This window comes from Festucalex cinctus, chromosome 16, assembly GCF_051991245.1.
Source record: "Festucalex cinctus isolate MCC-2025b chromosome 16, RoL_Fcin_1.0, whole genome shotgun sequence".
In the NCBI taxonomy this organism is placed as follows: Eukaryota; Metazoa; Chordata; class Actinopteri; order Syngnathiformes; family Syngnathidae; genus Festucalex; species Festucalex cinctus.
Window position 1 is genome coordinate 12352457 of NC_135426.1, and position 27983 is coordinate 12380439.

General features: G+C 39.6%; 3 protein-coding genes across 12 annotated transcripts; 2 read left to right on the top strand and 1 right to left on the bottom strand.

Annotated features, from left to right (window-relative positions):
- Window positions 1-7452: 7452 nt before the first annotated feature.
- Window positions 7453-17925, top strand: LOC144003206 (aldo-keto reductase family 1 member B10-like). Of its 4 annotated transcripts, none has more exons than XM_077499200.1 (10): window positions 7453-7646; window positions 9343-9510; window positions 9676-9792; window positions 9870-9947; window positions 10127-10249; window positions 10687-10793; window positions 10878-10959; window positions 12018-12101; window positions 12168-12250; window positions 16937-17925. In XM_077499200.1, exons 1-10 carry the CDS (start codon window positions 7581-7583, stop codon window positions 17064-17066), a joined length of 1038 nt encoding a protein of 345 aa, XP_077355326.1. In that variant the 5' UTR covers window positions 7453-7580; the 3' UTR covers window positions 17067-17925. The 4 variants fall into 4 exon arrangements, with proteins under 4 accessions (XP_077355326.1, XP_077355329.1, XP_077355327.1 ...); XM_077499203.1 differs by lacking the exon at window positions 16937-17925 and adding an exon at window positions 12354-12832 and having other exon boundaries at window positions 7457-7646; XM_077499201.1 differs by having other exon boundaries at window positions 7634-7774.
- Window positions 17926-20970: 3045 nt separating this feature from the next.
- On the bottom strand, window positions 20971-22677 carry LOC144004201 (dnaJ homolog subfamily B member 9-like). Its single transcript, XM_077501225.1, has 3 exons — window positions 22393-22677; window positions 21878-22113; window positions 20971-21644 (listed from the first exon to the last, which is right to left on the bottom strand). The coding sequence occupies exons 2-3, from the start codon at window positions 22092-22094 to the stop codon at window positions 21214-21216; spliced, it is 648 nt and encodes a 215-aa protein (XP_077357351.1). The 5' UTR covers window positions 22095-22113; window positions 22393-22677; the 3' UTR covers window positions 20971-21213.
- A 248-nt stretch (window positions 22678-22925) lies between these two features.
- On the top strand, window positions 22926-26149 carry LOC144003631 (uncharacterized). 7 transcript variants are annotated; one of them, XM_077500091.1, is made up of 7 exons: window positions 22926-23296; window positions 23626-23672; window positions 23807-23848; window positions 24644-24703; window positions 24930-25068; window positions 25153-25197; window positions 25666-26149. In XM_077500091.1, exons 1-7 carry the CDS (start codon window positions 23266-23268, stop codon window positions 25668-25670), a joined length of 369 nt encoding a protein of 122 aa, XP_077356217.1. In that variant the 5' UTR covers window positions 22926-23265; the 3' UTR covers window positions 25671-26149. The 7 variants fall into 7 exon arrangements, 5 of the variants coding, with proteins under 5 accessions (XP_077356217.1, XP_077356218.1, XP_077356219.1 ...); XM_077500092.1 differs by having other exon boundaries at window positions 25153-25194; XM_077500093.1 differs by having other exon boundaries at window positions 24677-24703.
- The last annotated feature ends 1834 nt before the right edge of the window (window positions 26150-27983 follow it).

Sequence of the window (27983 nt, forward strand, 5' to 3'; positions counted from 1 at the left end):
CCAGTCAATCAGCTCCATTTTGGGACTTCAAAGTGCCGTCCCAGGAAGAGGCTGCAGACCGTGGATGAGCATTCACTTTCACTTTTCGTCGGTCAAGAGTGCGCGCCACCGCTGAGAGGAGGTTAGCGCACTCCGGCTTTGAAGTGGTGCCTCCGAGCAGACAATGTTGACATTCTCCCCGCACATCGTTTTGCTCTTCAACGCCGTGTCAATACACTTCCACTGTCAAGCCAACCACATCTTCTTCGCCTTAAAAGCCATTTTCATTACATGGATAAATTTGTTGTAGCCCCCTGTTAATATAATAAGGATAAACATGATTAACGTGGCCCGGAGGGAGCGAATGAGAGAGTTGTCTCGTGAGATTAGAAAGAAAATCATAGACCAGAACGTTAAAGGTAAATGCTATATGACCATCTCCAAGCTTGTGTTTGTGTGGCTACAGCTGCACATATTATTCGGAAATTTAAAAACCACAGACTGGAAGCCAACATCTCCGAACGTGGCCGCAGGAGGAAAATTGGTGACAAATCAAAGAGACGAATAATATGAATGAGAGCACAGAATAACCTCCAAAAAAAATTACAGGTCAACACCAAGGTCAACGTACATCACTGTACTATTAGCCATTATAAATAAGGCATTAACACATTTTATTATTATATAATATTTGTATTTTACTATGGCTTTTTGTTGTTTCATTACCTGCTCTGTGTGCTTTGAGTTGTCTCGTGTTTTATTTTATTTTATTTTATTTTATTTTATTTTATTTTATTTTATTTTATTTTATTTTATTTTATTTTATTTTATTCAAATGTCAATGGCAAGGCAGGATTGGACCTTTGGGGACAAGTGTGAGGGGATTGGGTCTTACTGCTTGTGAGTTTTATTAAGATGAATAAGCAGCTAAGAACATGGATGGATGAACATTTCCTGTGATCTTGTATCCATTTTTTTATTTATTTATTAATATAGGCTGGAAAGCCTTCAAATGCCAGAGCAACATTGGAAGCAATGCCCAGTTTGGCCACTAGATGTTGCAAAACACAACCATTGCATGTTTGTTTGGTTTTTTTTTTGTTTTTTTTTTTTTTTTTTTTTTTTTGGCTGGCACGCCATTTGTTTGTACTGATGCTTCCTTCCCGCTTGCTGCTTAAGGGTGTGACATGAAATACTTCCCTCTATGACTTGGCAAATAATCTATGACTCAGACACGGGTGATCAGACCAGATTGCAAAATGCAGTGTTTGTGTTTGCCACGTGCAAATATGGCAGTGCGTGCAAAGTCACACACGCACACATGTTCACACAGCACATATCTAAATATACACGCTTGTATGCCGATTAAGCTATGCTTCACATTTAAAGTCACTTGGAAAATGGAGTCAAAAGATGTGCATCTTGATGTTTCCTCACTTTTCTATGCATCCAATCTGCCTGTACATTGCACATGCCCCCATTGGAGAAGTTCACTCGCCATATTGTCAATAAAATCAGCTGACTCAAAATGAGGAAGCGGCACGGGAGGAAGTTTGTGGAGGAAGATTTTTCCTGCTGTGTCATCCTGACCTTCCACGACTGGTATCATATTACGTATTTGAAGTTATAGACAGGAGAAATATCCTTTTACCAAGCAATTACCACTAAATTGTGATGTTCAGATGCTCGTCATAATTGTAGACAATCATCTCCAATTTTAATAATAGCAATGTCAGTTTTTATTTCACGTACTGTCAGTCGTGTTTTGAAGGCGCACATCAGAATTTACTTCGTTCAAACAGGATATTGCTTGCTGTAAATTGAGTCAATCCACTGGTTTTTGATAGTGTTGTTCCGATACCATTTTTTTGGCCCCCGATACCGATTCCGATACCCAGCTTTGCAGTATCGGCCGATGCCGATACCATATCGATACCTAAGGTTTTTTTTCCTCAACATGAAAAAGCTGTCCTGCCATTGGTTCAGAGCATTTAAGGGCCAATAGGATTTCTTAGCTCGGCATGCAGTGAACATTTCACATATCAGTGAATGTCGTGCACGAGCAAGACACAAGATGCTGCATCCAAAATCCTACTTTAGTGTCAGAAATAATGGTATCGGCATGTTACTTGTTAGTACTCACCAATACCGATACCACTGTTTTCATGTAGTATCTGAGCCTCTGCCGATACCAGTATCAGTATCGGAACAACACTAGTTTTGCATAGGTGCAATGTTACAGGTTTAGTAGTAAAGCTGATGCATGCCATTTTAAAGGTTTTATACACGTAGCAAAAGGGCAATTAATGTAACATAAGCATTGATTTCATTTTTTCGGGGAAAAAAAAATTGTTACCTGTAGTTTTGCAGGATGATCTGTTCCTTCACTCTTTCTTGATGACCTACTGTTTACGTTTGGTGATTCCTCGAAATATGGGCAAGTGAAAGGCCATGGGGATTTAAAGCAAAGCGCATTTCCTCTTTTTGTTGGGCATCTTTTGGAGCTGGGTGCAAAGACGAGCGATTGCGTCAACTGACCCATTTTCCAGACCGAATCACTTATTCTGGCAAGTCATGGTGGGCGCGTCCTATACACATTAACAGCGTACTTTTCCGACAATAGACAGATTAAGATTCAGACACAGTGTCAATGTTTCAATCATTGGCAACAAAAGTGAGTGCACCCCTAAGTGAAATTGTGTCATGTGATTTTTTTCATTTTCCACAAAAGTGTGAGGTGTGTTCTCACCTTTTGTGAGATGGGATACATAGCATGGTACAGTTGCTGCAAAAATCTACACACCCCTGTTCAATTATTTCTGTGATTTAAAAAAAAAAATGCCAAGATAAATAATTGCAAAAAATTTCCTACCGTTCACGTGACCTGAAACCCACTGATTAATAAATTTCAGATATTCTAATAGCTTTTTATTGTTTTGACTTTTTTTTTTTTTTTTTTCTTTCTGGCTCATGGCTAATATTTGCTCTCATGCTGTGGAAGCTCTCTGTGAATGAGGGCCTGGAATGTAAAAATAAATAAAAAAATTAAAGGATTGGAGTTGCACAGGTTATGGATCACATTAATGGTGATTTAAGTTTCTGAAATAATTTCCCTCCTTTTTTTTTACATCACAAAAACCTGCCATTTGAACAGGGTTGTGTAGACTTTTTGTATCCATCATATGTTGATTTGATAACCCTTCCCACATTATTAAAGTTGTCTGTTGTCAAAACTCAAAAGCAATGTGATGCTGCTTCCAAGGTTGATAAGTGCTCTTGTAGCTAAAAAAATAAAATAAAATAAAGGCTTGACTTTCAAATTTAGCTGATTAGGCCTGTTCAAATTGTGTTTTTGGTGACAACTTTTTCACAAAAGGGCGCTGTAATCTACATAATGACCACAATGATGTTTGTTCACACCAGTTAAGGTTGATGAGGGTACAAAATGGTGGAGTGCGGATGGACACTTGGCACCTGACGTCGTAAAAATAGCAAAGCACTCAATGAGTTGTTTTCCTCCGGGCGACGTCTGAGAGAGCAATCAAGACCGAAACTGATGTGAAGGGCCTGAAAGAGGACACCTCGCTTGGAAATGGGTTATTTTACAGCTGTGGCACTCAAAAATGTACACCCACACCAAATAATTGTAATAATGCCCAGAGAGAGTGAGTGATTGATTCATGTCGAATTTATAATATAGTACATGCACAAAGGTTGTTTCCTTAACACACTCGTTTGGAGAGCTGTGGATTTTGATCAGATCGGATTATTTTTACCCAAGATTGGCTTAATTACAATATATTTGAGCCAGGAAATTGGGTTGGCAACACCTGACAACTGAAGATTGCTTCATCTTCTTTGAAAATGTTGGTAATAACATTTTTATTTCTAACCTGCACAGCTACGTATATTGATAACCCACATACCCATTTCTTGATAGCTATGGATGTTTTTGTTGTTGTTGTTGTTGTTGTTTTTTTTGTTTTTTGTTTTTTGTTTTTTTTACCTCTTCTTGGGTCAAAATCTCAACCCATTGTTCTGGGTCAAATCCTCAATTCCGTTAGAAATAACCCAGCATTGTCTTGGTTCCTTTTAGACCCAGTGCTTTGTTAGCTATTTCAACCAGTTTGGGTTGCATTTTGCTCAGCAGTTTTAAGAGTGCAATACTGAGAGGTGTTTCTAATATTTTACTTACCTTATTTAGCTACAGTACATAGCAGGATCAATGAGGGTACGAAGAATTCAAATCGTATCATTTTTATTTAAAGGAGTTGTACAAGTTCTATCTAGGGTCCAGAATTTCTTCCCAAATGAAAACAGATTGGAAATAAATGCAACAAATTGATTAGATTTTTTAGTTTAGCATTAATTATGATACTACATTTGATAGTGTACAGGGAAATTCAAATTTAGATTACAGCCTGATGTCAAGGCACGCATGCAAACAAGCTGAATGGAAATCCCGTGGTGATTTTGAAATGCAGACATAATATCCTGCAGAGCACAACAAATTCAAATCAACTTAGACTAAAATAGTAATCCTGTTGAATTGAATAGAAAATAAATTTAGCCATTTTTTTTCTTTGATGTGGTCAGTAAGATTTTACTGATATTCAATGGGTCTAGCCTTGTGTGAATTCTATTAAATCTATGATATATAAAAGAAAAGTTACACAATCTGATAGAAAACAAAAGCCTCCTTGTGGAGGCTTTTGGTGGTTTTGTCAACCCCTTGTGTCTGTCAAATAGCAGTTTGTGTCATTAAGAATCATGTTGGAAAGGTGATGTTACTTGTGTTCAAACTCTTCTGTCGAGCCACCTCATTTCACACGCCATGTTCAAATATGTGGTCATTTTTGCCCTCTTCCTTTCATTCTAATAGATGCTTGCCCTGCACAAAACAGTGTCAGTGGCGTCTTGGTCTTTTGATGAAGGCAGCTTGTGACCACGTTTGATTCCGGGGCCACTTTGACAGTTTGGAGGCTGTCTGAAGTCAGATCAGAGGAGCGAGAGAGGGCCTGGAGATGCAGACGTCCAGCTGGGGGAGAAGATCAGAGGAGACATTGTAAGGTACACAGCTCTACTGGCTCCTGCAACTTTTCCCTTTGTATGTTTTTTTTTTTTCTTTAGTCAAATATAGCACTTTTCTCCACAGCTCTTATCGTCTCCTCATGGCTCACTTAAAGAATTGTGAGGTTTTAATCTGATTTTAACTGAAGAGCTGGTTTCACCTTGCCTCGCTGACTGTGTAATTGTGTGCGTGCATGTATGTGTATTGCCATTTCAGATGAAAGATTTTTTTTTTTTCGTTCAAGATTGCCACATCCCAGGATGAGCTTCTTTTATTTGGGCATACCAACAAAGAAGCATAATAAGAATGGATGGCAAGCGACTTTGTTGCGTGTACTGCTCTAGGCCAGAGTTGTGTTTTTTTTTCCAAAATGTTGGCCTTGGAATAATTTGTGCCAAAGGACCTGGGATAAGTTGTGTAAATGGCACAACTTCACCTAAATTATGGTTATTTACTCTATATTGCTTTATTGTATTTCATTGATATAAACTGTATTCTTACATTTGGGCGCTAAAACGATGTGCCATTCTTAATTATTGACCAAAATTAATCATGCCACAAGACAAAAGAAAGACAGACCGTGTTTCAATTCCTCTTGAGGAGTTGGAAAGAGCAGTGAAAGAGATAAAAAGCATATGTTAAGCTGGAAAGGAGATAAAAATCTGCAAGGTGACCATAAAAAAAATAGGGTTAAGAAAAACAGGCTTAGGCTTACCTCCCGACCACTCACCAAGTGACAAATCTGGTTGTTCTGCTCACTTGTCTTAAGAACTTATTTTCCCTTGCTAAAATCCAATTATTATTTATTTATTTTATTTTTTTAAAAGAAAGTGAAAACAAGAATTGTGACTGACACACCTGAGAAGATGGAGTTGGAGAAGTCTCACAAAGAAAGAGAAGTTAAAAAAGGTGAACAGGAAAAGAAAATTGAGGGAATAATTTGTCTTCCTTTTATATAGCATTATCGTTTGTGAGATTAAAATCTTTTTTTTTTTTTTTTACTTCAGTTATCAATGGCACAATTTACCTCACTTAATTCTGACTAATGACACAACGCACTGGAGGCAAGTTGTGCCACAAACCACTTTTTTTTCTTTCTTTTTTTTTTTTGTTTACAGTTTATTGAAGATCCAACGTGATTGCTCCCAGGGATGCACAACATATAAACATATTTTATTTGGAGGCATTCCTGTAATCCCCTTGCAAGTAAAAATTGGCACAATTTACCCCACTCTCCCCTAAATATTATAATTTGTTTATAAAATTGTTGCAAGTACACTTCTGGAGAGGAATACTCCTTGCGCACTCTGTCAGCGAGAGCGCCACTGCCACCTCCTGTAGAGGATGTGCAATTACACTTTATTCAACAGAGACGACGGAACCGTGGAGCTACGACCAGTGTAAAAAAACAGTGTACACAAATTTAAATTATTTTAATCCTGCTTTTAAGATTGATTCTAGCCCTGAGTCAAATGGCATTTATTGTTAGTAGTAGACATAATTACTAATCTATGCTTATAAATTAGATGAATAAGAATAACAGAGTTGGAACTTTTGATATTAATTGCACCTTATTTAATGAGCATCACATATTTACAGTGGGTTGGACTACAAATTGTAATAACTGTTTTGTGGATGTTGTTAATACATTTATTTAAATTAATAAAAATTAAAATCACCGCATGCCATGTTAAACTGATGATTATTGTTTTGTTTTGTTTTTTGTTTGGCATCTATTAACATTTCACTGTAATAACAGTTGTAGTTTGTTGTTTGTTGTGTTGTAGTTTGGAATATTAGAAAACATACATTGTATATTGAACATGCATCAAGGATAACGTATGTAGTATGTACTAGCTATTTTTGCTTTCGTATTTTTAATTTTTTACCATCGTGAGGACATTGGATGGTTGTATTTTAAATTGAAGGGTGACGTATATTTTAACGGCAATTAGGATCTTTGCGTGCGTGTGTCTGCTTCCATATTATATCATCATTTTGTCAAATAACTCATTATAAGAGGCCATTTTAGGCCATAAAGCTATTTATTTGATCACACATGAAAGTACACAGGTCTAAATGTAAAAGGAAGGAAATGATACAGTATTTTACTGTATTACCATATGTTGCCAAGGGTCCAAAACAAGACTGGTGCACTGTCTCCCTCGAGTGGCGAAAACAAGAACGTCAGAAAGAATGTTTCAGGCGTGATAAATCGCAGCATCATTCCAGGAGTAATTCATCATTTCAGAATTTCTAGTCTAGTAGTCTGTGAATATTAACAATAATAATAATGATCCACTGTCCAAGATAATATTTGTGGTTTATGTTTGTTTGTTTGTTTGTTTGTTTGTTTTATGTGAATCACTGTACTGTTTGATTTCACGCCTGGGGCAACCTGCAAGGCATCACCAATCAATCGACGACGCCTCCCCACTCCGCCACACTCACAAACACACGCACACACCAATTCCACTTGTTGCAGCGTACTGCAGCTGACCTGAAGGCTTCAACTCGTCCTTCGGAAGCAATGGCAACATCCGTGAAGCTGAACACTGGCGCATTAATCCCCATCGTCGGCCTGGGGACTTGGAGAGTGAGTGATTCGTTACGAATCTCTTGGATCTAATGGAAAGTTACTAGTTACTTTCTTTCTGCGGGTGCAACGACGACGGGGGAAGCAGGATAAGAAACCGGCGCGGCCATCGAAATTTAAAATTAGACGTGAGGGAGTTGCATACCGCGTCGAAAATAAACTCACTGAGTGTCATTATAATTGTGCGTGTGAATGAATCGTTTTGATCGTGAGGCTAACTGTGGCTAATGCTAGCTAACATTCTAGGTTAGATAACACATTCGTTCGGGATTCGCTATATCATGCACCGATTCAGTATTTAATATGCAGATGAATCCGTTATAGCACAAAACAGAGCAACGAGCATAATTGGACTATTTTTATTTACGTTTTTTACGAGAAGGTGCTTAGCTTGCTGTACAGTTCAAGTGCCCAAATGAAGTATTGGATTTTACTCTTCGTTGTACGTATTTGCAGAATTATCTATACTAATATGAACTCTGTAGTTAATATTATTATGCGGTTGAGGTTAAATGGCTACACATGCCATTTAGAAAATATTTTACTTTCATGTATTCATCATTACTATATTGTGTATGTGGGGCTTAGCTGTACGTTTAAATTGCTGTGTATAGGTGTTTGTTTTTGGTATTTGAGTATATTGTTCATATGTAGCGAAGCCATACATTGTAGATGGCACCAAAAAGCCCTGGCTGCAAACTTGGCATTGTGTTACTGGACTATTATAGTGATGCCTTGAGATACGAATGACCCAACTCAGGCTTATTCATTCATTCATTTTGTGATAAGATCAATCTGATGGATTTATTTTGTCCTAACTTTTGATACATGTGGCAGTAAATTCAACTCATTTGGCAAAAAAAAAAAGGCTTCACACAAATGCCACTCTCAGTTGAAATACGTGCACATTTAGACATTCAATAGAACTGGACTCAAAGTCAGATTCTTTATCTTCAGTGAGGATCTGAAACAGCTGAGAGAAGCCGAGTCTACATTGTACACTGAAAGGCATCCATGTACAATGTAAACAGTTCATAAAAGTAAAAGCTGAAATTGTTTGTAATTTGTATTGTATAAGGCACTATTTTTCCATTTGTTGTTTTCGTTTTTGGGGGAGGCTGGAACAAATTTATAGTATGTGCATTAATTTTAATAGGGAATGAGGATCTGAAGGCACCACTTGTTGCATGTGCGAGATGATTGGGCCAATGGGAGCAGAGCAGGCAGGGAGAGAAGTCAGCACGGCGCTTAAAGAGATACTTGACTCATTTTAGCCATTTTCAGCAGTGGGAAGATAATATTTTGTCTAGAACTAATGTGACAACTTAATTATTTTTCATGTACAATTATACTACATGACAGGTGCTCAGAGTTCAGGAAGCGACCAATCACGGCTCCCGTTTTCTGGGTTTTGTTGTATGACGTTCGCAAACAGAGCCCTGATTGGTCGTTATCTGTTTCCGAAGCACGCATGATGTCATCTTCAGTTGACGCCAAGTGGTTTTGGTTTGTACTCTAGGGTACCATAACAGAGGTCATAACCAATAATAATATTTGTTATGATTCCAGTCAGTTTTATTTCTTACCGCTATCCTTCAGACAAGCTTTACATGATGTTTAGTATTTGTCAACTATTAGGTTTCATTTCAGTTATTTGTACTGCATGTTCCAAATAACTTCAGTCATTCTCTTGTAGTCTGAACCGGGTAAAGTGACTGAGGCGGTGAAAGCCGCCATATCGGCGGGCTACAGGCACATCGACGGGGCTTTCATCTACCAGAATGAGACGGAGGTGGGCGAGGGAATCCAGGCCATGATCAAGGAAGGAGTGGTCAAGCGAGACAACCTTTTTGTTGTTAGTAAGGTAAATTGTGTCAAATCTCAGTCCAAATTCCCAGTACATTAAGCACGATGGCATGGGTCAGCAACGAAGCCATTTAAATGGCGACTCTAATCCAGCAGATGGCAGTGTGACAACATAATCCAACTGCCTTTTTTGGGTTCTTACACGACATCTTTTGTCCCTTAGCTGTGGTCCACTTTCCATGAAAAGTCCATGGTTCGGAAAGCTTGTGAGAAGACCCTGAGCAATCTCAAACTGGCCTACCTTGACCTCTATCTAGTGCACTGGCCAATGGGATTCAAGGTAAATGCTGCAAGTGTTATCCATTATTGTTCTAGATTATTTTTAATTTTTTTTTTTTATTCTTTGTAATTATATAGGCTGGCGACGACGTATTTCCTTTGGACAGCAATGACGAAATAATTACTGATAATTCTGACTACCTGCAGACGTGGGAGGTGAGGTAAAAGTTTGTCAAATAAAAAACAAAGTCATAAAATTCTACTTGCATATGTGATTTGATGACTGATTGGATTTTGATCACTCCATGTGGGTTATTTAACAAAGGCAGAGCATCCGGTACAGAGCCCTGTGGAGCTCCTTAGAGTGCAAAAACTGCCCATATTGTGTGTTTTAGGGGATGGAGGAGCTGGTAGATGCCGGTCTGGTCAGAGCAATCGGCATCTCCAATTTCAACCGGGATCAGATTGAACGTCTCCTCAACAAGCCAGGCCTCAAATACAAGCCTGCCAATAACCAGGTACGCCAACACTCACACATACAATATGAAACAGGAATAACATCAAAATCACATGTATTGATGTTTTCTATCAATATGACAGGTCATCCTAAAAGTGCAGCAGTCTGTAATGCTGTCATGTTTGTTTCTCCCGAGAAGGGATAATTAAAGGTTTTCTAATTCTCCTGAGTTTGATGCAGCCAGTCCTCCCCTGAAGCTAGGCTAATAAGCTTAGTCTGTTGTTTACCCCCTTCTATCTGGGCTTGATCGTGCCTCGTATTAAATTAAGCTACCATTTGCTCCTCTGCCCTGCAGCCATTCTACAAAAACATCAGACATTCAGTCTTTTGTGTTGCTTCCAAAAAGAGAATACGATTTGAGAAAAGTTTCAGTCATGACTCAACAAAGGAACATTTGAAGTAGTCAAAGAAAGTGTTGTTGTACATTTGTGCCCACAGGTGGAGTGCCACCCCTTCTTGTGCCAGGAGAAGCTGATCGACTACTGCCACTCGAAGGGCATCGCCGTGACAGCCTACAGTCCCCTCGGCTCCCCGGACAGACCCTGGTAGCTTTGCTCGTCTTCAAACGTGGATCATCTCTGCTGTTTTCCGAGTAACATGTGACAAAGTCCGCTGGCTGCGCATTGCAGGGCAAAACCAGACGACCCTTCACTTTTGGAGGATCACAATATCATGGCCATAGCCAAGAAACACAACAAAACAGCTGCTCAGGTACAACAGCAATAAAAGCTACATCCGTTTTGAACGAGGGAAAGATAATGACTTGGGGAAGGAAGCACAGCCCTTTTTTTTTTTTTTTTTTTTGCAGACGCACGCAATGGATAGGAAGTTATTGAGCTCATTGTAGCTAGCAGGCAGCTCTATTGTTGAAGCATCGTCCGAAAGTGACTTTGAAGACAGATTTAATGATGTATGTGTGAACTAAATGGATAGTGGTGAGTGTTTGTTTACCTTATAAAATGGTAATTGCTATCGTGCTAATGCTAATCACGATTGCTAACCGTATAGTGTAGGCTAATCCTGTTGGTGTTGCAGTCATGCATATGTTCATAAGATAATTAGTGTAGTTATATCCACCCAATTCAACTCACATTCAACCTTAGTGGATTAAAAAAATAAAAATAAATTATATGGGTGTGTGACTATTTGATGGAATAATTGATAGTATAATCATCCCTAGGCTGAACAAATCATTGAATTCAAATCTACATTGCAAATCACAAAGGCTGTAATTTGGGGCTTCATTTTGGTCAGTCGCTTTATTTGTATATGTGGCTAGATAAGTTCAGTGTCTGAAGTGCAGTCCACATGTTTACATATTATTGTTTCATGAAATTTGAATAATTGACATGATGAAGCCACTTTGATAGACACGTTTGCAATTATTGTTGTAATGTGTTATATGATTTACTAGCTTAAGTTTAGGCCGCCCCTAATTGGTAGAATTTTGTCAAGTTGTCATAGTGAACAACATTGAAGGCTGTGAGTCAGTGTTTAGTGAGTTAACTAATTGAAGTAGATAAATACATTTGTATTTCATTAATTCATGATTAATTTGTCTGACTTATAAAACCAAAGTTTTTATGTAAAATAAATATGATAGTAATACAAATTAATTTGTTTTTATTTGTTAAAAATACATGGCAAAGGGACCTTGAGAAAATAATCACATATTAAATGGCGATTCTGCGGGGGGAAATTTTTCAATGAGATTATTTTTCCCAATATCGTTGACTGAGCCCGAGCCTGAACTCTGGATTTAAAATCAGGTCCTGATCCGCTTCCACATCCAGAGGAATGTGATTGTGATTCCTAAATCGATCACACCTCACCGCATCCAGGACAATTTCAAGGTAAGGAGCATCCCCAATGCCCACAATCTCTTGCTTTGCACGTTGTGTTTATGTGCGTGTTTGCAGGTGTTTGACTTCCAACTCAGCGACGACGACATGAAGACCATATTGGGATTTAATCGGAATTGGAGAGCCTGTGGGATGCATTGGTGAGTGGAAAGAAATGACGTTAAGACGTTGCTTGTTGTACGGCATCGTTTTTATACGGGGTTTTTTTGTTTGTTTTTTTGTTTCTTTCCCCTTGACCTCCAGGAGCGTGAATCACAAGGATTACCCTTTCCATGCTGAGTTTTGAGGTGGAAAATTGCCAAACGTGGGTGCTGAAGTTCACTTTCGTTTCTGTAGAGCACTGCTGGTACTATTACTGTCCTTACAAATGTTGACTATATTTGTCGTAGTAGCTTAATGTTGGCAAGGGCAACCAAGTTTGAAATGTATCAATACTCGTGGCATTATACATTTTCTTCTTAGCACTTCTTCTTATTTGCACTTGTGACTGTTGTCACCGCCGAGTCATGTGCGCTGCTTGTGAGGTTGTTGCCTCATTATTTTCACTTCTCCTGTGTGCCAAAGCCACACAGTGCCGTGCCTGCAGGGCACGAAGGACTGTGTGCTATTCGCGCTATTCCTAAGCACGAGGGGTCAGTAAATGCCACAGCCAGAACGTTAGTATAATTGCAAGAAGAATAGGACTGGAGTATGTTCCAATAAAATCAAGTAGTATGTACTGAGTCTTGTCTTAAGAGTTTTATTTGTGGTGTCGGCGTGTGATACATTCAAGAGCGTTTCAATTTGACGCCCTCGCCTCTTCGAAATTTTAACAAACCAATTTTACGATTCATATCCGTATTCGTTACACTCCTAGTGTGCCGTGTGTAGGAATGGAAGTCCTCTCATGAAATGAAACAAATATGCATTCATGAAGAGCATTTCATACCGAGCCATTTAACGGGGTGAAAACAGCTGATAAACGTTTTATTCATACTACGTGAAAGTCGAAGTCAAACATGAACACAAGCACGATCCTCAGTTGTTGGATCCTACGCAGAAACTCCCCGTTCGGAGTTAATATTCGGCGTTGAGTGGATAGTCTTTGTGTTTCGACGCCCTGTCAGGAAAACAAAAGCGGCAAGTTAAAGGGAGACTTCACTTATTTAGGCCATTATAGCAATAAAAAGTTCATATTTTGTCTGTAAATTAATTTGATACTTTCATGATTTTTCACGTACAATTAGTACCTTTAAAAACACATTTTGCAACATGCTGTCAACTGAAAATGACATCACAAGGGCTCAGGTAACCAATCACAGGTCATCTGCTTTCTAGGTATGGTCATGTGACATTCACAAGCTGAGCTGTGATTGGTTAACTGAGCCCTTGTGATGTCATTTTCAGTTGACAGCAATTTGCAAAATGTGTTTTTACAGGTACTAATTGTACATGAAAAGTAATGAAAATATCAAAATTATTATAGGCAAAATATTAATGTTTGACTACCAAAAATGGCTAAATAAGTAAAGTATCTCTTTAAAGGACACATGAACGTAATCCGATTACGTGCTCATTTGTCTCTGTCCACTTACCATAAAATGGGGAAACCTCTAAAATTCTTGTTTAAACTGAGCAGGATCTTCATGTCGTTGTCATGAATTTCAAAATCAAACACCTACACGAGGAACAGAAGTGAAAAATGCTTTTTAAACATCTTTGAGGAAAATTTCAATCCTGTGTCGCTTCTAGTGTTGTTTTGGAATCTAGAGAGAGTTAATCAAATTTCTAAAAATCTTCCCTACTTGATGATTACAGAATTTCTTGAAAAAAATCCAGTACTCAACCAGCTAACCAATCACAGCTCATCCGTTTTCTAGGTTTGGTCATGTGACATTCACAAGCTGAGCTGTGATTGCTTAACTGAGCCCTTGTGATGTCATTTTCAGTTGACAGCAAGTTGCAAAATGTGTTTTTAAAGGTACTAATTAATTGTACATGAAAAAAAATGAAAATTATCAAATTTATTATCGGCAAAATATTAATGTTTGACTGCCAAAAATGGCTACGTAAGTCAAGTATCCTTTTAAGAGCAATAGTCCAAAAAAAAATTTATCAGGTTCAACCTTACTTTAAATATATATATATATATATATATTAAAATAATTGAAAAGAAAAAATTGGGATGGTGTTTTGATTTTTTTTTTTTTTTATCCTGATTATTGGTGGGGGTTTTGTGGCTACACTAACAGTGCAAAATTCGTCTGTGTTTATCCATCCATCCATTTTCTTGACCGCTTATTCCTCACAAGGGTCGCGGGGGCTGCTGGCGCCTATCTCAGCTGGCTCTGGGCAGTAGGCGGGGGACACCCTGGGCTGGTTGCCAGCCAATCGCAGGGCACACAGAGACGAACAACCATCCACACTCACACGCACACCTAGGGACAATTCGGAGCGCCCAATTAACTTGCCATGCATGTCTTTGGAATGTGGGAGGAGACCGGAGTACCCGGAGAAGACCCACGCGGGCACGGGGAGAACATGCAAACTCCACCCAGGAAGGTCCGAGCCTGGACTCGAACCGGAGACCTCAGAACTGGGAAGCGGACGTGCTAACCACTCGACTACCGTGCCGCCCGTCTGTGTTTATGGTTTAAAAAAAAAAAAAAAAAAAGCACACACACACACTACCAAACTTATCATTTCACAATATTCAGTACCAAAGATGTTCATTTAGACAGCCATCGCATTCAGCATGCATGAAAATTATAGTATTGGAGACGTTTTAACAATTCAGTCATCTTCTTAACCAAAAAACTCAGCTAAATGAAATACAATAGTGTGCTGCCATCTAGTGGTTGACAGTGGAATAAATTTACACCCCAAGTAGTGGAGAAGTGAACGATATTGAGTAAATGGGAGGCAGAGCAACTCGGGTTTGAGTCCAGGCTCCGGCCTTCCTGGGTGGAGTTTGCATGTTCTCCCCGTGCCCGCGTGGGTCTTCTCCGGGTACTCCGGTCTCCTCCCACATTCCAAAGACATGCATGGCAGGTTAATTGGGTGCTCCGAGTTGTCCCAAGGTGTGCTTGTGAGTGTGGATGGTTGTTCGTCTCTGTGTGGCCTGCGATTGGCTGGCAACCAGCCCAGGGTGTACCGCCTACTGCCCATGCAGCTGGAATGGGCTCCAGCACCACCACAACCCTTGTGAGGAATAAGTGGTCAAGATGGATGGATGGATGGATAGAAATGGGAGGCAGAACAGAACAATTATAAAATAGGGATTAGTGTTGTTATGTCCTTACCATTTTTTCTTCAAGGTGTTTTTTTTTTGTTTGTTTGTTTGTTTGTTTTTAAAGCCTTTTGAGGCCTATAAATAGTGATTTTTACATTTACGGTATCCATCTGAGTGGCTAGACCTGAAATTCTTTCCAACCACTTTTTAACTGTTCCAAGGGCACCAGCTCCCCTTTGGTTGCTGGTTCTGCCACTAAATTATAAAAACTGCTCCATAGACTTCTTGCTTGCATCCCTGAAAAGTTGAATGGCAACCTGTTGACCTTTGACTCAACCAAATCATTAGGATTGTTGCTTGGTCTTTAATTAAGTTGTCTTGTGTTTTGATTTGAATACCTGAAAATTCTCCCTGATCCGATGTGGAGTCACCGACTTGGCGATGACAGTCACGTTCCGCTGAATGTGGAACCTGATCAGAATCTGGTGGTGATGATGTGCAGCATTAACATAGAAAATCATCAGCGAGGCATCATTTGCAACGGTTCGCAACACTGCCTTCCTTGTATGAGGATTCCTTGGTTTGGGGTTGGTTACAAATTGGTCTACTGCCCAAAATGTTAACTTGTAAAATACAATAACCATATTTGTTTTCAGTCTTGCTCTGTCCTCTTCTGTCTTAATGTTTCAAGCTGGGCAAAACATAATGTTGTTATTGTTTTTGTTATATAATTGCATAAGGTCGATTTCATACTGAAAGCAATTGTTTTTAATGGTAAATCATAAAGTGTGCATGAATGATGTTGGTTGTAATGTCACAAGTTCATTGGCTATTTCTGACTTAATTGTGACCAATTGGAGCAAGATAACAGCCCAGTACAGGAGGAGGGCACGTTACCTGTGCTGCAGTCTTGGTGTACTTTCGAGCAATTTCCTTGACTGTTGGCTCATCCAAGAGTGAAGGTTCACCAGAAAATGCCCTTTGCAAGTTAAAAAAAAAAAAAAAAGTGTGTGGGGGGAATCTCATACCTCATGCATAGCACATGGTCACAAGACGTAGGAAAGAAAATAAGCATTAAATTGTCTGGGCTGGCCTTTTTAGCAAAAGATTTAGTGTTAAAATGCCAGATTTAGCTACAAGCTGCAGTTGTGATATGTTTAAAGATTTAAAAGTGATTAGGATATTCTTCAAAATCAGCACAATATTCCCCTAATTACACATATTGGCACAATATGCTATTTGAGTTTTGCTGTAGCTTACCAGGGTCTGTCAGGGGATCCGAGCGGACTGTAAGCCGTAACAACGATGTCCTTTGAATGGCAATAGTTGATCAGCTTCTCTTGGATCAGGAATGGATGACACTCAATCTAATACACACAGATGCAACTAAGCCAAATTTAGCATATGTTCTTTTGACAGTCCCTTTTGATTACCTGATTGATGGCCGGCTTGTACTTGAGAGCCGGCTTTTTGAGAATGGCTTCGATTTGCTGCTTGTTAAAGTTGGACACGCCGATGGCCTTGACTAAGCCGGCATCCACGAGCTCCTCCATGGCCTGCGTACCGCAAATTAGTGACACGTCACGCCTCTTTATGCATCTGTTTCTTGTTCCAGTTACCTCCCAAGTGTCCAGGAAGCTGCTGCCGTCGGGGATGACCTGCTCGTGCTCATCCAAAGGAAAGAGCTCCTCCCCAGCCTGCAAAGTCAGAACTTTTACTTCCAAGTTGGACAAACTATTGGCTGAGTTCTTTTGAGCAGCGTTTCAGACCCTGGTGCCCATTGGGAAGTGAATGAGGTACAGGTCCAGGTAGTCCAGTCTGAGGTCACTGAGAGTCTTCTTGAAGGCCTTTCTCACCAGAGATGGGAGATGGAAGGTGCACCATAACTGCAGAAAATGTCATTCAGTGTGTGATGGGTGCAATGATGTCATGGGATTGGCATGCCTGAAAAACACTGGAGGTTTACCTTACTGACAATGAAGAGCTCCTCCCTCCCCACCTCGCCTTGCTCAACCACGGTTTGAATCCCGGCGCCAACGTCCTCCTCGTTCTCATACACGTATGCCGCGTCGATGTGCCGGTAGCCGGCGCCAATCGCCACTTTGACCGCTTCAGTGACCTTTCCGGGGTCCGCCTGGTGACAGAGGGTAATTGAATGGGTCCCTTCAGGCACATCTTGGGCAAATAAAATGCACCTTTTCGAGAGAATATTTTCTTTTTTGCCCCAGAATCCTTCAGCAGTGTGCTCGTTAGAGTTTAAGTCTGGAGAGATTATTTTTGCTAGTTGAAAATCTTTCACGTCTTATCCCTGTCGGATTGATTTGTTGTCTTGGCAGTATGTTGGGGTCATTTGCTCATCTCATACTCGGTTTGTTTATCTTATTTTCAGTTTGCTGCCGCTATCATCTCAACACATCAATTAAGAATGAAAGATTTATGTAGTTCAAATGAGTGCTTTTCTTTGTACTAGAAGCACAAAGGACGCTCACGTTTGCCCACCATTTCTGCCAACTCACCGCTTCACGCTCTCTTGCCATCTGTTTTCTGAATCAGGTCGACTGTGCAAGAAGGAATTAAAATTGTTCAGGCTTGTTGTTTCCGCCACTGGAAGCATTTTCCATAGTTTTCCATGCCTGGACTTGTACTTATCCACTCCATTTCACAACAAAAATAGAACGCCACTGACCTCTTTTAATTTAAAATACCTCAGAAGTAGCACAATTTAAAGCGGCAAGACAGGGAATTTGCTGCCCTCCGATTAAAAAGAAACAATTCATGCATGCAGTGACATCCTTGAATATGTCATACAAGTATTAAGGCTTACCCTCCACGTCCCGAGCCCCACAAAGGGCATCTTTGCTCCATTGTTGAGTGTAATGGTAGGAATCTCATTGTAGTTCTTCTTCCCACTCATTTCTGTGGAAAGAAAAAAAAAGAGTAAGGAAGAGGGCGACCACAATACACACATGACAGTGGTGCTATATATCAGCGAGAGGAGGTCTGCTGACCCGGAGGCGGAGATAAAACCAGTGGGTGGGTTAGGGATGGGGGTCAACTGACCTACTGTAAACACATCGGATTTAGGCAAAGCAAATGCAATATTCCATATAATAGCAATAGCCTTTCTACTTTCATTGGCTATGGGTCTGATGTCATTATTGACGAGGGGCTCACTGACCAGCTGGGTTTAGCCAACGTTTCTTTCCCTCGCTCGGTTGCCTGCGGTTTCAAGAGGGCCCTGGCCGTGACTCCTGACCGCCATTCATGTCATAAATGTCTCCTCTTCGCCATTCTTGGGGCCATGAGAGGATCTGTGTTTTTATCTTTCTCAAAAGTAGAAAGTGCAAGGCCCCATTATATTTCTTGATCTCCATGTGGTGATCTCGTTCTCGTCTTCCTCTACTTTCTAACTTTGTTCATGTGCCAACTCACTGACATTATTTTCATTGTAAGTTGTTTATTCATAGGCTTTTTCAGAGTTTAAAAAAAAAAAGAAAGAAAAAGAAAAATGAGTCTTGAATGTGATTTCTGAGTCCACTTAGTGGTCTGCAGTGGTCATTACAAAGAAAACCAATTTCCCCTGTATTTTTATGTGATGTAATTTCAGTGTCCATGATGAATTTTATACAATCTATTGTGCTTCCATCAACATTTGCCCCCACTCCTCATTATTTTATTTGGTCAGTGTTTGGTGCTCTATTGACTGTTACCATAAGAATAATTCTAATTGACAACTCTGGGAGAAAATTGGCATCCAGTGGCACTGGTTAGCACTAAGGAGATAAGAGCAATATCGGGATATTAAAGCTTCCACAATATCGTTGTCGTCATGTTCACAATATTTAAAAGGAACACATCTGTTAAAAAAAGGAAAGTCAGGTTGAATTCTATTTGTGCAGTTCTGGCACCCTCTGGTGGCTAGTTTATTAGTGCAATTTAATTTTAATTAGGGATGTTTTGGCCTATGTTTAAAATTATGCTAATTGTCAGATGAATGGGAAACTAATTTGCTTGTGAAGTGATCAATATGTGCTTGCATTAGCAAGTAAGTGCTTTAGAGATTGTAGGTGGTTTGCTGTTATGGACAAAAGCACAATATTATGCTTTTTTTTTTGTTTTGTTTTTAGCATGATCTCTTTTTTTTCTTACAATATTGTGATCTTATTTAAATATTGGCAGAGGTGCTGATACTTCATTAAAACAGTGCTATCGGCATCGGTGAGTACTCACAAGTAACATGCCACTACCATTAATTCCAAGGCTTATATAGGATTTTGGATGCAGCATCTTGTGTCTTGCTCGTGCACGACATTCACTGGTATGTGACATGTTCACTGCATGCTGATCTAAGACATCCTATTGGGCCTTGAATGCTCTGAACCAATAGCAGGACAGCTTTTTCATGTTGAGGAAAAAAAACCTTAAGTTTCGGTATGGTATCGGTATCGGCCGATACTGCAAAGCTGGGTATCGGTAGCCAAAAAACGGTATCGGAACAACACTAATTGTTACATCCCTAGTTAGCACATCTGCTCCCAATGCTAAGGATGTAAGATCAAGTCCGGGCTTCGGCTTTCCTGAGTGGAATTTGCATGTTCTCCCTGTGCCTGTGTAGGTCTTCTCTGTGCGCTCCCGTCTCCTCTCACATTCCAAAGACATGCATAGCAGGTTAATCGGGTGCTCTGATTTGTCCGAAGGTGTGATCGTGAGGATGTATGGTTGTTCGTCTGTGTGTGCCCTGGCAACCAGTTCAGAGTGTACCCAGCCTACTGCCCGAAGCCAACTTAATCAGATTTAGATACAGAGTGAAATCCGCATCTAACCGGAACAGTATGGTAACTAAAAGAAGGTTGAATGGGCCCATTTGACAACCTGAACCCGACCAATTTTCCTTAGTAAATATGGTCAAAAATTGTACTAAGGCCTCATGAGGCCTCTCGCAAGTTCATTAGCAATTGGGGTGGGACGATACGGGTAAACCACGATTCGATACTGTGACGATATTTTGCTCGCAATATCGATAATATCACGATACACGATATCTATGATTTTTGGTATATTGTCAAAACAAGTTTAGCACTATATCACGATATGTGACTTGAAAAGCCAACAAATGGCCATAAAAAGGAAAATGTCTAATTATGCATTTATTCAATGCCAAAACTTTGTACAATGTACAAAGTTCTGCCTCGTGCCTCACTGCCTCTTAGTCTTTTCACTGTAAACATTGTAAAGTGAGACAAATTAAAGTGCATAAACATTTATAACAACACTGCACAACAGGACACATTATATTGATATCGTCAGTGTATCAATAATTTATTGCAACAGAGAGCGCAACAATATATTGCAATATCTATTTTTTCTCCCACCCCTAATTAGCAAATCTTGACACACACACTAAGTCATAAGCTGTCCTGTTGCAACTTTTTTTTTTTTATTCCATTTTCAAACATTGTCCAATCAATCAACACACACACACACACACACGAAAAGTGCAGACATTTAGACAATGATTATTCAAACAGCACTGTCTATGCATTATAGGCAACGTGAAGAGCAAAAAGTGCTGAATATTGCACATGGGTCATTTGAGGTTTTCGTTTTAACATGAAAAACATCTCCAGCAAAGTATAACATAAGTGCTTGTTTTCTTTTTCCTTATTCAGTCCTGGCTTGTTCAAAGAATAATACCCCAGTGCAGCTTGTTGAAGCCAAGAATGCACGAGCTTATGTCGATTCCTGAGCAAGTAAACAAGCTGACCTAATTGGAAGTGACTGAAAGCCCACTTTGTTCCTTGAATACAAATCTTACACTCAAAATCACCAAAAAAAACGTGATAAATTAGTATTCAATTTCCAAACCAAATCCAGCAATATCCTGAGGCCCCCTCAGGAGCAGTCAGTGAAGGTGGTCACCATGTTGCCCCTTCTCTGCGTCACTGTCCTGCAGTGCTGCTTGGTTGAGCGCTGGAATCTGCCGTCACTCCTGGTAGTGTGTGCGTTAAAGGAGAACATCTTCTCCAAGTCCTCAAACATGTCATCAAACAGTCCAGCACCCCCTCCTCCAAAGGACCGCCTCTGTTGGTTCCCTGTGGCCTCCCGGAAGAACCTCTTCTGATGGGCTTGATGATGGGAGTGGAAGTGTTGCTGCTGACCAAAAAGGTCAAAGTCCTTGAAGATGTCGTCCATGTTGAACGACCGGTAGTGCTGCCGAAAGTTGTAGTTGGCGCCTCCTCCACCGCTGCCGCCGTGCCTCGACGGGCCGTGGCCAAACTGGTCGTACTCTCGCCGTCTCTTGTCGTCTGATAACGTCTCGTACGCTGAGGTCAGACAAAGGGAAAATTGACCTTTTAATTGCTTGTATACAAGCTTTGAAATTCTAAAAAAAAAATGTCTATTTTATTAAATGCCTCTTTCCACAAATGTGCCTCTAATCAAGCAGGTCTGAAGTTTGCAAAGTTGTCACATCACACCAACCAACCAAAAACAAGGTACTTTTCAAAGAGACTCAAACATTCCTGATCCTACTTGGAATGCAAAGAGAGTCACTTACCCTCAGCTATTTCTCTGAACCTGCCCTCGGCGTCCGGGCCCTTGTTGCGGTCCGGGTGGTACTTGAGAGCCAGCTTATGGAAGGCCTTCTTGATCTGGCGGTCGGAGGCGTCTCTGGGCACCCCCAGGATGTCATAGTAGTCCCTCTTGGCCAATATGAACTCGGAAATGAGCAAGATGTGAAAGGCGAGCAGCAACAAACACTGCACTGTTGCCATGACTGCTTTTGTTGGGCACCTTTAGCGGATGTTGATAACTTTGTTAGTAACACATGAAAACATTTGCAAAGGGTTTAAAGCGTGTGCCTAATAGCGTTCGAGTTGAAGAGTTATAGCTAACAGTTTGGACAGTTTTTTTTCAAACGTTCTTACAAATCGAGACGTTTACATGGTTAAGAAAATGACAAATCGCCATTTTGGATGAAAAACGAGGGCGTTTCGTTGTCCTATAGTCTACATAAAGCTCTTTAAGAGTAGTTAACTAATTACGATATAAATTATGTAACGTGTGGCTTACCTGGGTCACCGAAAAAGACAGGTACACTGCCGAGTGCTGACAGCTCCAGCTGATACGAAACCACAAGCTACGGTTTGTTGACGAAATGCATTCTTGCGCCGGAGCACCACGACTCGCAACGCTATTGGTCCATTCCTCGGACGTATCGTCTCAAAGCTCTCTCATTGGTGAAAACTGTCCACGTAGCTTCACGAAACAAATGAATCAAGAGAACATTCGTCGCTTACTTCCGGTTTCGTTTTAAAGCAAAATAATACGCGTCGTGTCGCGCCGCACCCAGCTGCTTGGGTAGTACTTGTATAATGTGCGTGTACAAACGAACGATGCTATTTATAGCGGCGGTAGAGAGTGAGGGCGGCGCAAAAATATGTTCAGCTTTAGGGGCGTAAGAGAAAAGAGAATGAGAAGCAATGCATATATATATATATATATATATATATATATATATATATATATATATATATATATATATATACACACACACACACATAATGTATTTTTATTTGTTTTTGTTTTCATTTTTATATATTTCTTGAGTGAATTTTCAAAATCGTCCAGCCGGTCCTTCGTAAATGTAATGCTGTTTTCTTGCCACAAGGTGGCGATAGCCCTCGCCGGAAGCTGCAGGGCGGTTCCGATGAAGTCTACCTGTTGGCGGGAAATGTTGACAGGAAGTGACCCGGAAGTGGTGTCGTAATTGAATTGCTGTCGTAGGCTAGCGCACATGGATGCTTACTGAGGTGTTTTTGTTTTAGCGCCCGTCAGCTGCCGTCATCATCATGTGTTATCGTAATTATTGTAAATACATGTCGAGTAGGAAATTGCATTTGAACACCAGAGTTTCCGAGTTCAGAGAACTATTCAAGTTTCAACATGGCGGAGAGCGCAGAAGGATTCGTGAATGGCAAGAACTATTAACATTTACAAAGGCGTTAACTTCCGGTAGCAGGTTCTACACAATTATGTAGCATACGAAATTATGTCCTGTCCTTTACGACTCATTTGCCGTAATTGTTCGGTTTTACGAGAAAAATAGTACATGCTGCTGTATTTTTTTTTTGTTTGTTTTTATTTATTTTTTTTAGCTATAACAAAAGTATATGGACAGAACTCGGTCGTAATTTGAAGTTTCCGAGTGGTAAGGTCCATCTTTCCCATAGCGAGTGAAGGCAGGGGAATAAATGTGTGCAACGTGTGAATAAATGTGCTGTTTGGGCTTCATTTTTGTTTCAGGCGTCCAGATAATTGGAGACGTGTGGCATTGGGAGTGGTGTCAACAGGTGCACTAAATGACCACATGCCTCGCAGCAAGATGGCGACCGGGTTTTTTTTTTTTTTACGCTAAAAGCCAGTACTAGATTGACTGGAAGCTGTTTGTCATTGTTTTTCCACAGTGGTTTTGTGCTTTTTGTAGGTGTTTTACCATCAGAGGAACAGGAGCAGTGTTCAAGGAAAGGTTTGTGGTACTGTATATTGTATAGCTCTTAATCCCATTCGCCCCCCTTTCATTTTTGGAGGGCACTTATAGTTTTGCTGTATGTGTAAAAAAAACAAAAAAACAATTCTAATAGTGATTCTCAACCTTTTTTCAGATGTGAATTATTTTTATTTATTTTTTTTATTTATTTATTTTTTTTCTTTAAGCCAAGTACCCCCTAATTAGTGCAAAGCGTTTTGGATTTTATATATCTCAGTTCTGTGCCGTCAGTCTGGTGTTAACTTTGCAACTCCATTTATAATCATATCTGTAAAACTAAGACAAAAAGACATAACAAAGAATATAATTAACGTTATTGAAAATAGTTTTGTACACCAATAAGGTGCCCTCCTTTGGGATCATAGTACAAATCTGCGAATCTCAATTAAAAAAAATTAATGATTAAGAAGACTGACATTAGTAACTGTCAGTACTGAATATTATATTGTTGCACTGAACTGAGTGCATATTTAGGGAGACATTGGGCTTTTGTTTCACTGAGGATGTTCTGCTGTGATCAAGCTTTTATTTTTGCATTGATGCTATTTTTTTTTTTTAAATATACATTTTAAAATCTCACAGACACCCATTTGAAGAACCTCTTTTCAAATACATTGTGCTTGGTTTTATTTTTTTACGCACAGATAATGTGCAGTGTTTTTACCTGTTCATTTTATTTACAAATTTACTCTTAAGTTAAATGATTGGCTTTTTTTTCTTTTCTTTTTTTTTTTTTTTAATTGTGGTCATCTGGGATTTTGTAAATGTTGGTAGGTCTTCATGAAGTTTGCTGTTCTTGTGTTGCAGAGGCAGCGATGGATCAAACGCAAGAGGGTAATATGTACAAACACAAATGAAGTTGGCACACAACTGATGAATTTGTATGCTTTCCCCATCAATTTAGGAAACGTGGCACAATAAATGACACGACTTGACACGAGATGTTTGTTGGTGCATAAACTGTCTGGGGGTGCATGTGAATTGTGACCAGGAGGGGGCAGAATATGGTGCTTTGTGGCATGCCTTAGTTGTTTTCTTAGAAAGGTCTGATTGCAATCAGGACAGGTATGGAGAAAATGTTGGGAGAGCTGATGGCTGTTACATGCCAGTGCAGTCAAGTTGTTTGCAAGATCTTGCTGAAGATGGTCTGTTGTTGTTTGCCTTGTCTGGATCCAGAGCAGCGTTTTGTTGGTTTGATGGCAAGTTGAAAGCTGGGGTACACAGTGTCGGTAGGATTTGAGGCAGGAGTCCATATTGATCAACACAATTTTTGTCTGTTTCAGGGTTGTCTCAGCACCAGGTCGTAGAAGAGGACCTGGACCAAGGTAATGAGTACATGAACACATTTAAGTGACCTGCTCACAACTGATTTTTACATTTTCTTAATGCAGTGTGCATATTGGGCGATGTGCCAAAAATCCAGGTTAACAAAATGTATTGTTTTGGATTATAGGGGCAAAACACCTTACTGAGTTGTACGTTAGTTGATCCACTATTGGTAAGAGAACAAGGTTTTGTCATATGGGGTTTAGGTTGGGTGGTGCCGTAAACCTTTTGGCCAGCTAGGAAACTCTTTGAGATTGTTTTTGTGAATAAAGGACTAGACAATGCATTTGACTTGTTCTTGCAGGGGGGAGCCAGAGTCAAGTCGAACCACAGCAGTGACAAAAGAACAAATAAACATGAACAGGAGGGGGGGGGGGGGAAGTAATATTTTGTTTGTTTGTAGTGTGGTCTTTGTGTGAGGACTACATCATATTGAGCAACATAAACAAAAACCTTTCTCGATGTTTCAGGCTGAAGAAGAAATGTACACAAACAGCCTGGAGCTCAAGATGAACGGCTACATTGCTCTGGAGTTGAATGTGCAAATGTTGTGCGTCAACATGGATGACAACACATTCATGAGTTCCCCCCCACACCGTGTTCCCAAAGGTGCTTGTGGATGCTGCAAACTCATTTAAGATGACTGCATGCTTGTCCTTTTTGTCCTGAGCTGTGCTTCCAATCAAAAATGATAATGAAGTCTGTTTGTGGAATACGCTATGAAATGTTATTTTCAACAGGTTTTTTTTTTTTTTTTTTTTTTTAAATTCCAAGTGGAACAGAAGCTCCCCCTTTTTTTTGTTTTGCTTGAATTAACAATTTAACATTGCAAGTTGTCCTTTTGAGAGATTGGAGAGTATATGCATTTAATGACTACAAATATGTCGTGTTGCACTACATTTTGCCAAGCCTGTTGTACAATAAAGCATTAAACATGCAGAATGAAATATTAAACATTTATGGCATTTTTCACAATACCCCCCGCCCCCTTAAAAAAAAACAAATCTTTACTTTCGGGTGGGGGGGAGTAGTAATGTGTACTGTAAAGAAAAGTACAGAGCCTGACACAGATGTAAAGTAACCTGACTAAAGTGATTCTTTTTTTATTTTTTTTATTTTGTTGTTGGTGTGTGTGCTTTTTTTTTTTTAATTTTGTTGTTGGTGTGTGTGTGTGTGGTCTGAGTTCTTCCTCCACTCATGCCAGGGATTGTTGGTCACTACAGGACCCCAAACTGCTGCTGGCGCTTCTGCTGCCGCCTGCTGTCTGTGTGCTTCAGGTGCCTGTGGCTACACTCAAGTGACCCTCAAGCTGAGGTTGGGGCCCTACATTTCAAGTCCCTTCAGTTGCAATGGTCCAAAAACAATTTCACTTTTTGGCTCAGGAGATGATTTGGTGACCAGGTGGTTGCCATTTTGTAGACTCAGAGCTACTGCTGATAAATGTGAAGGGTGAACAGTTTGATACAAAGATTGTTAATGATGTCCATTTGTGTGAAGACACTTTTAGGATGATGCATCACTTTACACTAAATAACTGTTTAAAAACAAAACAACCTTTTTAAGGAAATGTTACTCATAGTTTTTATTTGTAATTGTGTGTTAATTGCACAGAGAGAAAAGCGTGACCGTTACTTTCACATCTAGAGCATTGTTTTATATCCTGGAGGGAGAATCACATTGATCGTTACGACAGCGAGCACAGTACACGCAGTGAAACCAGGTTAGTTGCACGCAATACATAGACATTTACTTTTCACATGGTGAGATTCGTACTCTGGACCTCAGGGTTCGCAAGCTGCGTACCTAACCACTCGGCGAGCGGTACGGTAAGGGTGATCGCCGCTCTGCGTCCAATTATGTGGAACAATCATATTTTTCAGGCGAGGGGGGCGCTACTGTTAGGAAACAAAAGACAAAAGTGCGCAGAGACCAGAGGCACCCGGTGCCACACTGGTCCAGCGGCAAGGTTTCCGTTTGCCACCCCGTGGGTCACGGGTTCTAATCCAACGTCGGGTGCGTTGAGGATAGGGGGCAGTTGCAGTCTCTCTTTTTTTTTTTTTTTAATAAAATAAAAAACGCCTTACTATACATGGTCGTTTTTTTTAATACAATAAAAAAACGCCTTACTATACATGGTCGTTTTTTTTAATAAAATAAAAACGCCTTACTATACATGGTCGTTTTTTTGACAAAATAAAAAACACCTTACTATACATGGTCGTTTTTTTTAATAAAATAAAAACGCCTTACTATACATGGTCGTTTTTTTGACAAAATAAAAAACACCTTACTATACATGGTCGTTTTTTTTAATAAAATAAAAACGCCTTACTATACATGGTCGTTTTTTTGACAAAATAAAAAACACCTTACTATACATGGTCGTTTTTTTTAATAAAATAAAAAACGCCTTAATATACATGGTCGTTTTTTTAATAAAATAAAAAACACCTTACTATACATGGTCGTTTTTTGACAAAATAAAAAACGCCTTACTATACATGGTCGGGGGGTTTTTTAAGAAAAAAAAAAAAACCTTACTATACATGGTCGTTTGTTTTTTTTAATAAAATAAAAAACGCCTTACAATACATGGTCGTGTTTTTTTTTTTTTTAAGAAAATAAAAAACGCCTTGGTCGTTTTTTTAATAAAATAAAAAACGCCTTACTATACATGGTTGTTTTTTTGACAAAATAAAAAACGCTTTACTATACATGGTAGTTTTTTTAATAATATAAAAAATGCCTTACTATACATGGTCGTTTTTTTTAATAATAAAATAAAAAA

Excerpts from the sequence above, each read along its gene's own strand:
- LOC144003206 (XM_077499200.1), top strand. The coding sequence starts at position 7,581 with ATGGCAACATCCGTGAAGCTGAACACTGGCGCATTAATCCCCATCGTC. Across the intron at positions 9,511-9,675 it reads ACCTTTTTGTTGTTAGTAAG|CTGTGGTCCACTTTCCATGA; the intron begins GTAAATTGTGTC and ends TTTGTCCCTTAG. Across the intron at positions 12,102-12,167 it reads GCATCCAGGACAATTTCAAG|GTGTTTGACTTCCAACTCAG; the intron begins GTAAGGAGCATC and ends GCGTGTTTGCAG.
- LOC144004201 (XM_077501225.1), bottom strand. The coding sequence starts at position 22,094 with ATGGCAACAGTGCAGTGTTTGTTGCTGCTCGCCTTTCACATCTTGCTC. Across the intron at positions 21,645-21,877 it reads GTTCAGAGAAATAGCTGAGG|CGTACGAGACGTTATCAGAC; the intron begins GTAAGTGACTCT and ends GTCTGACCTCAG.
- LOC144003631 (XM_077500091.1), top strand. The coding sequence starts at position 23,266 with ATGGCGGAGAGCGCAGAAGGATTCGTGAATG. Across the intron at positions 23,673-23,806 it reads ATTGGGAGTGGTGTCAACAG|GTGTTTTACCATCAGAGGAA; the intron begins GTGCACTAAATG and ends TGCTTTTTGTAG. Across the intron at positions 25,069-25,152 it reads AGCGTTTTGTTGGTTTGATG|GGTTGTCTCAGCACCAGGTC; the intron begins GCAAGTTGAAAG and ends TGTCTGTTTCAG.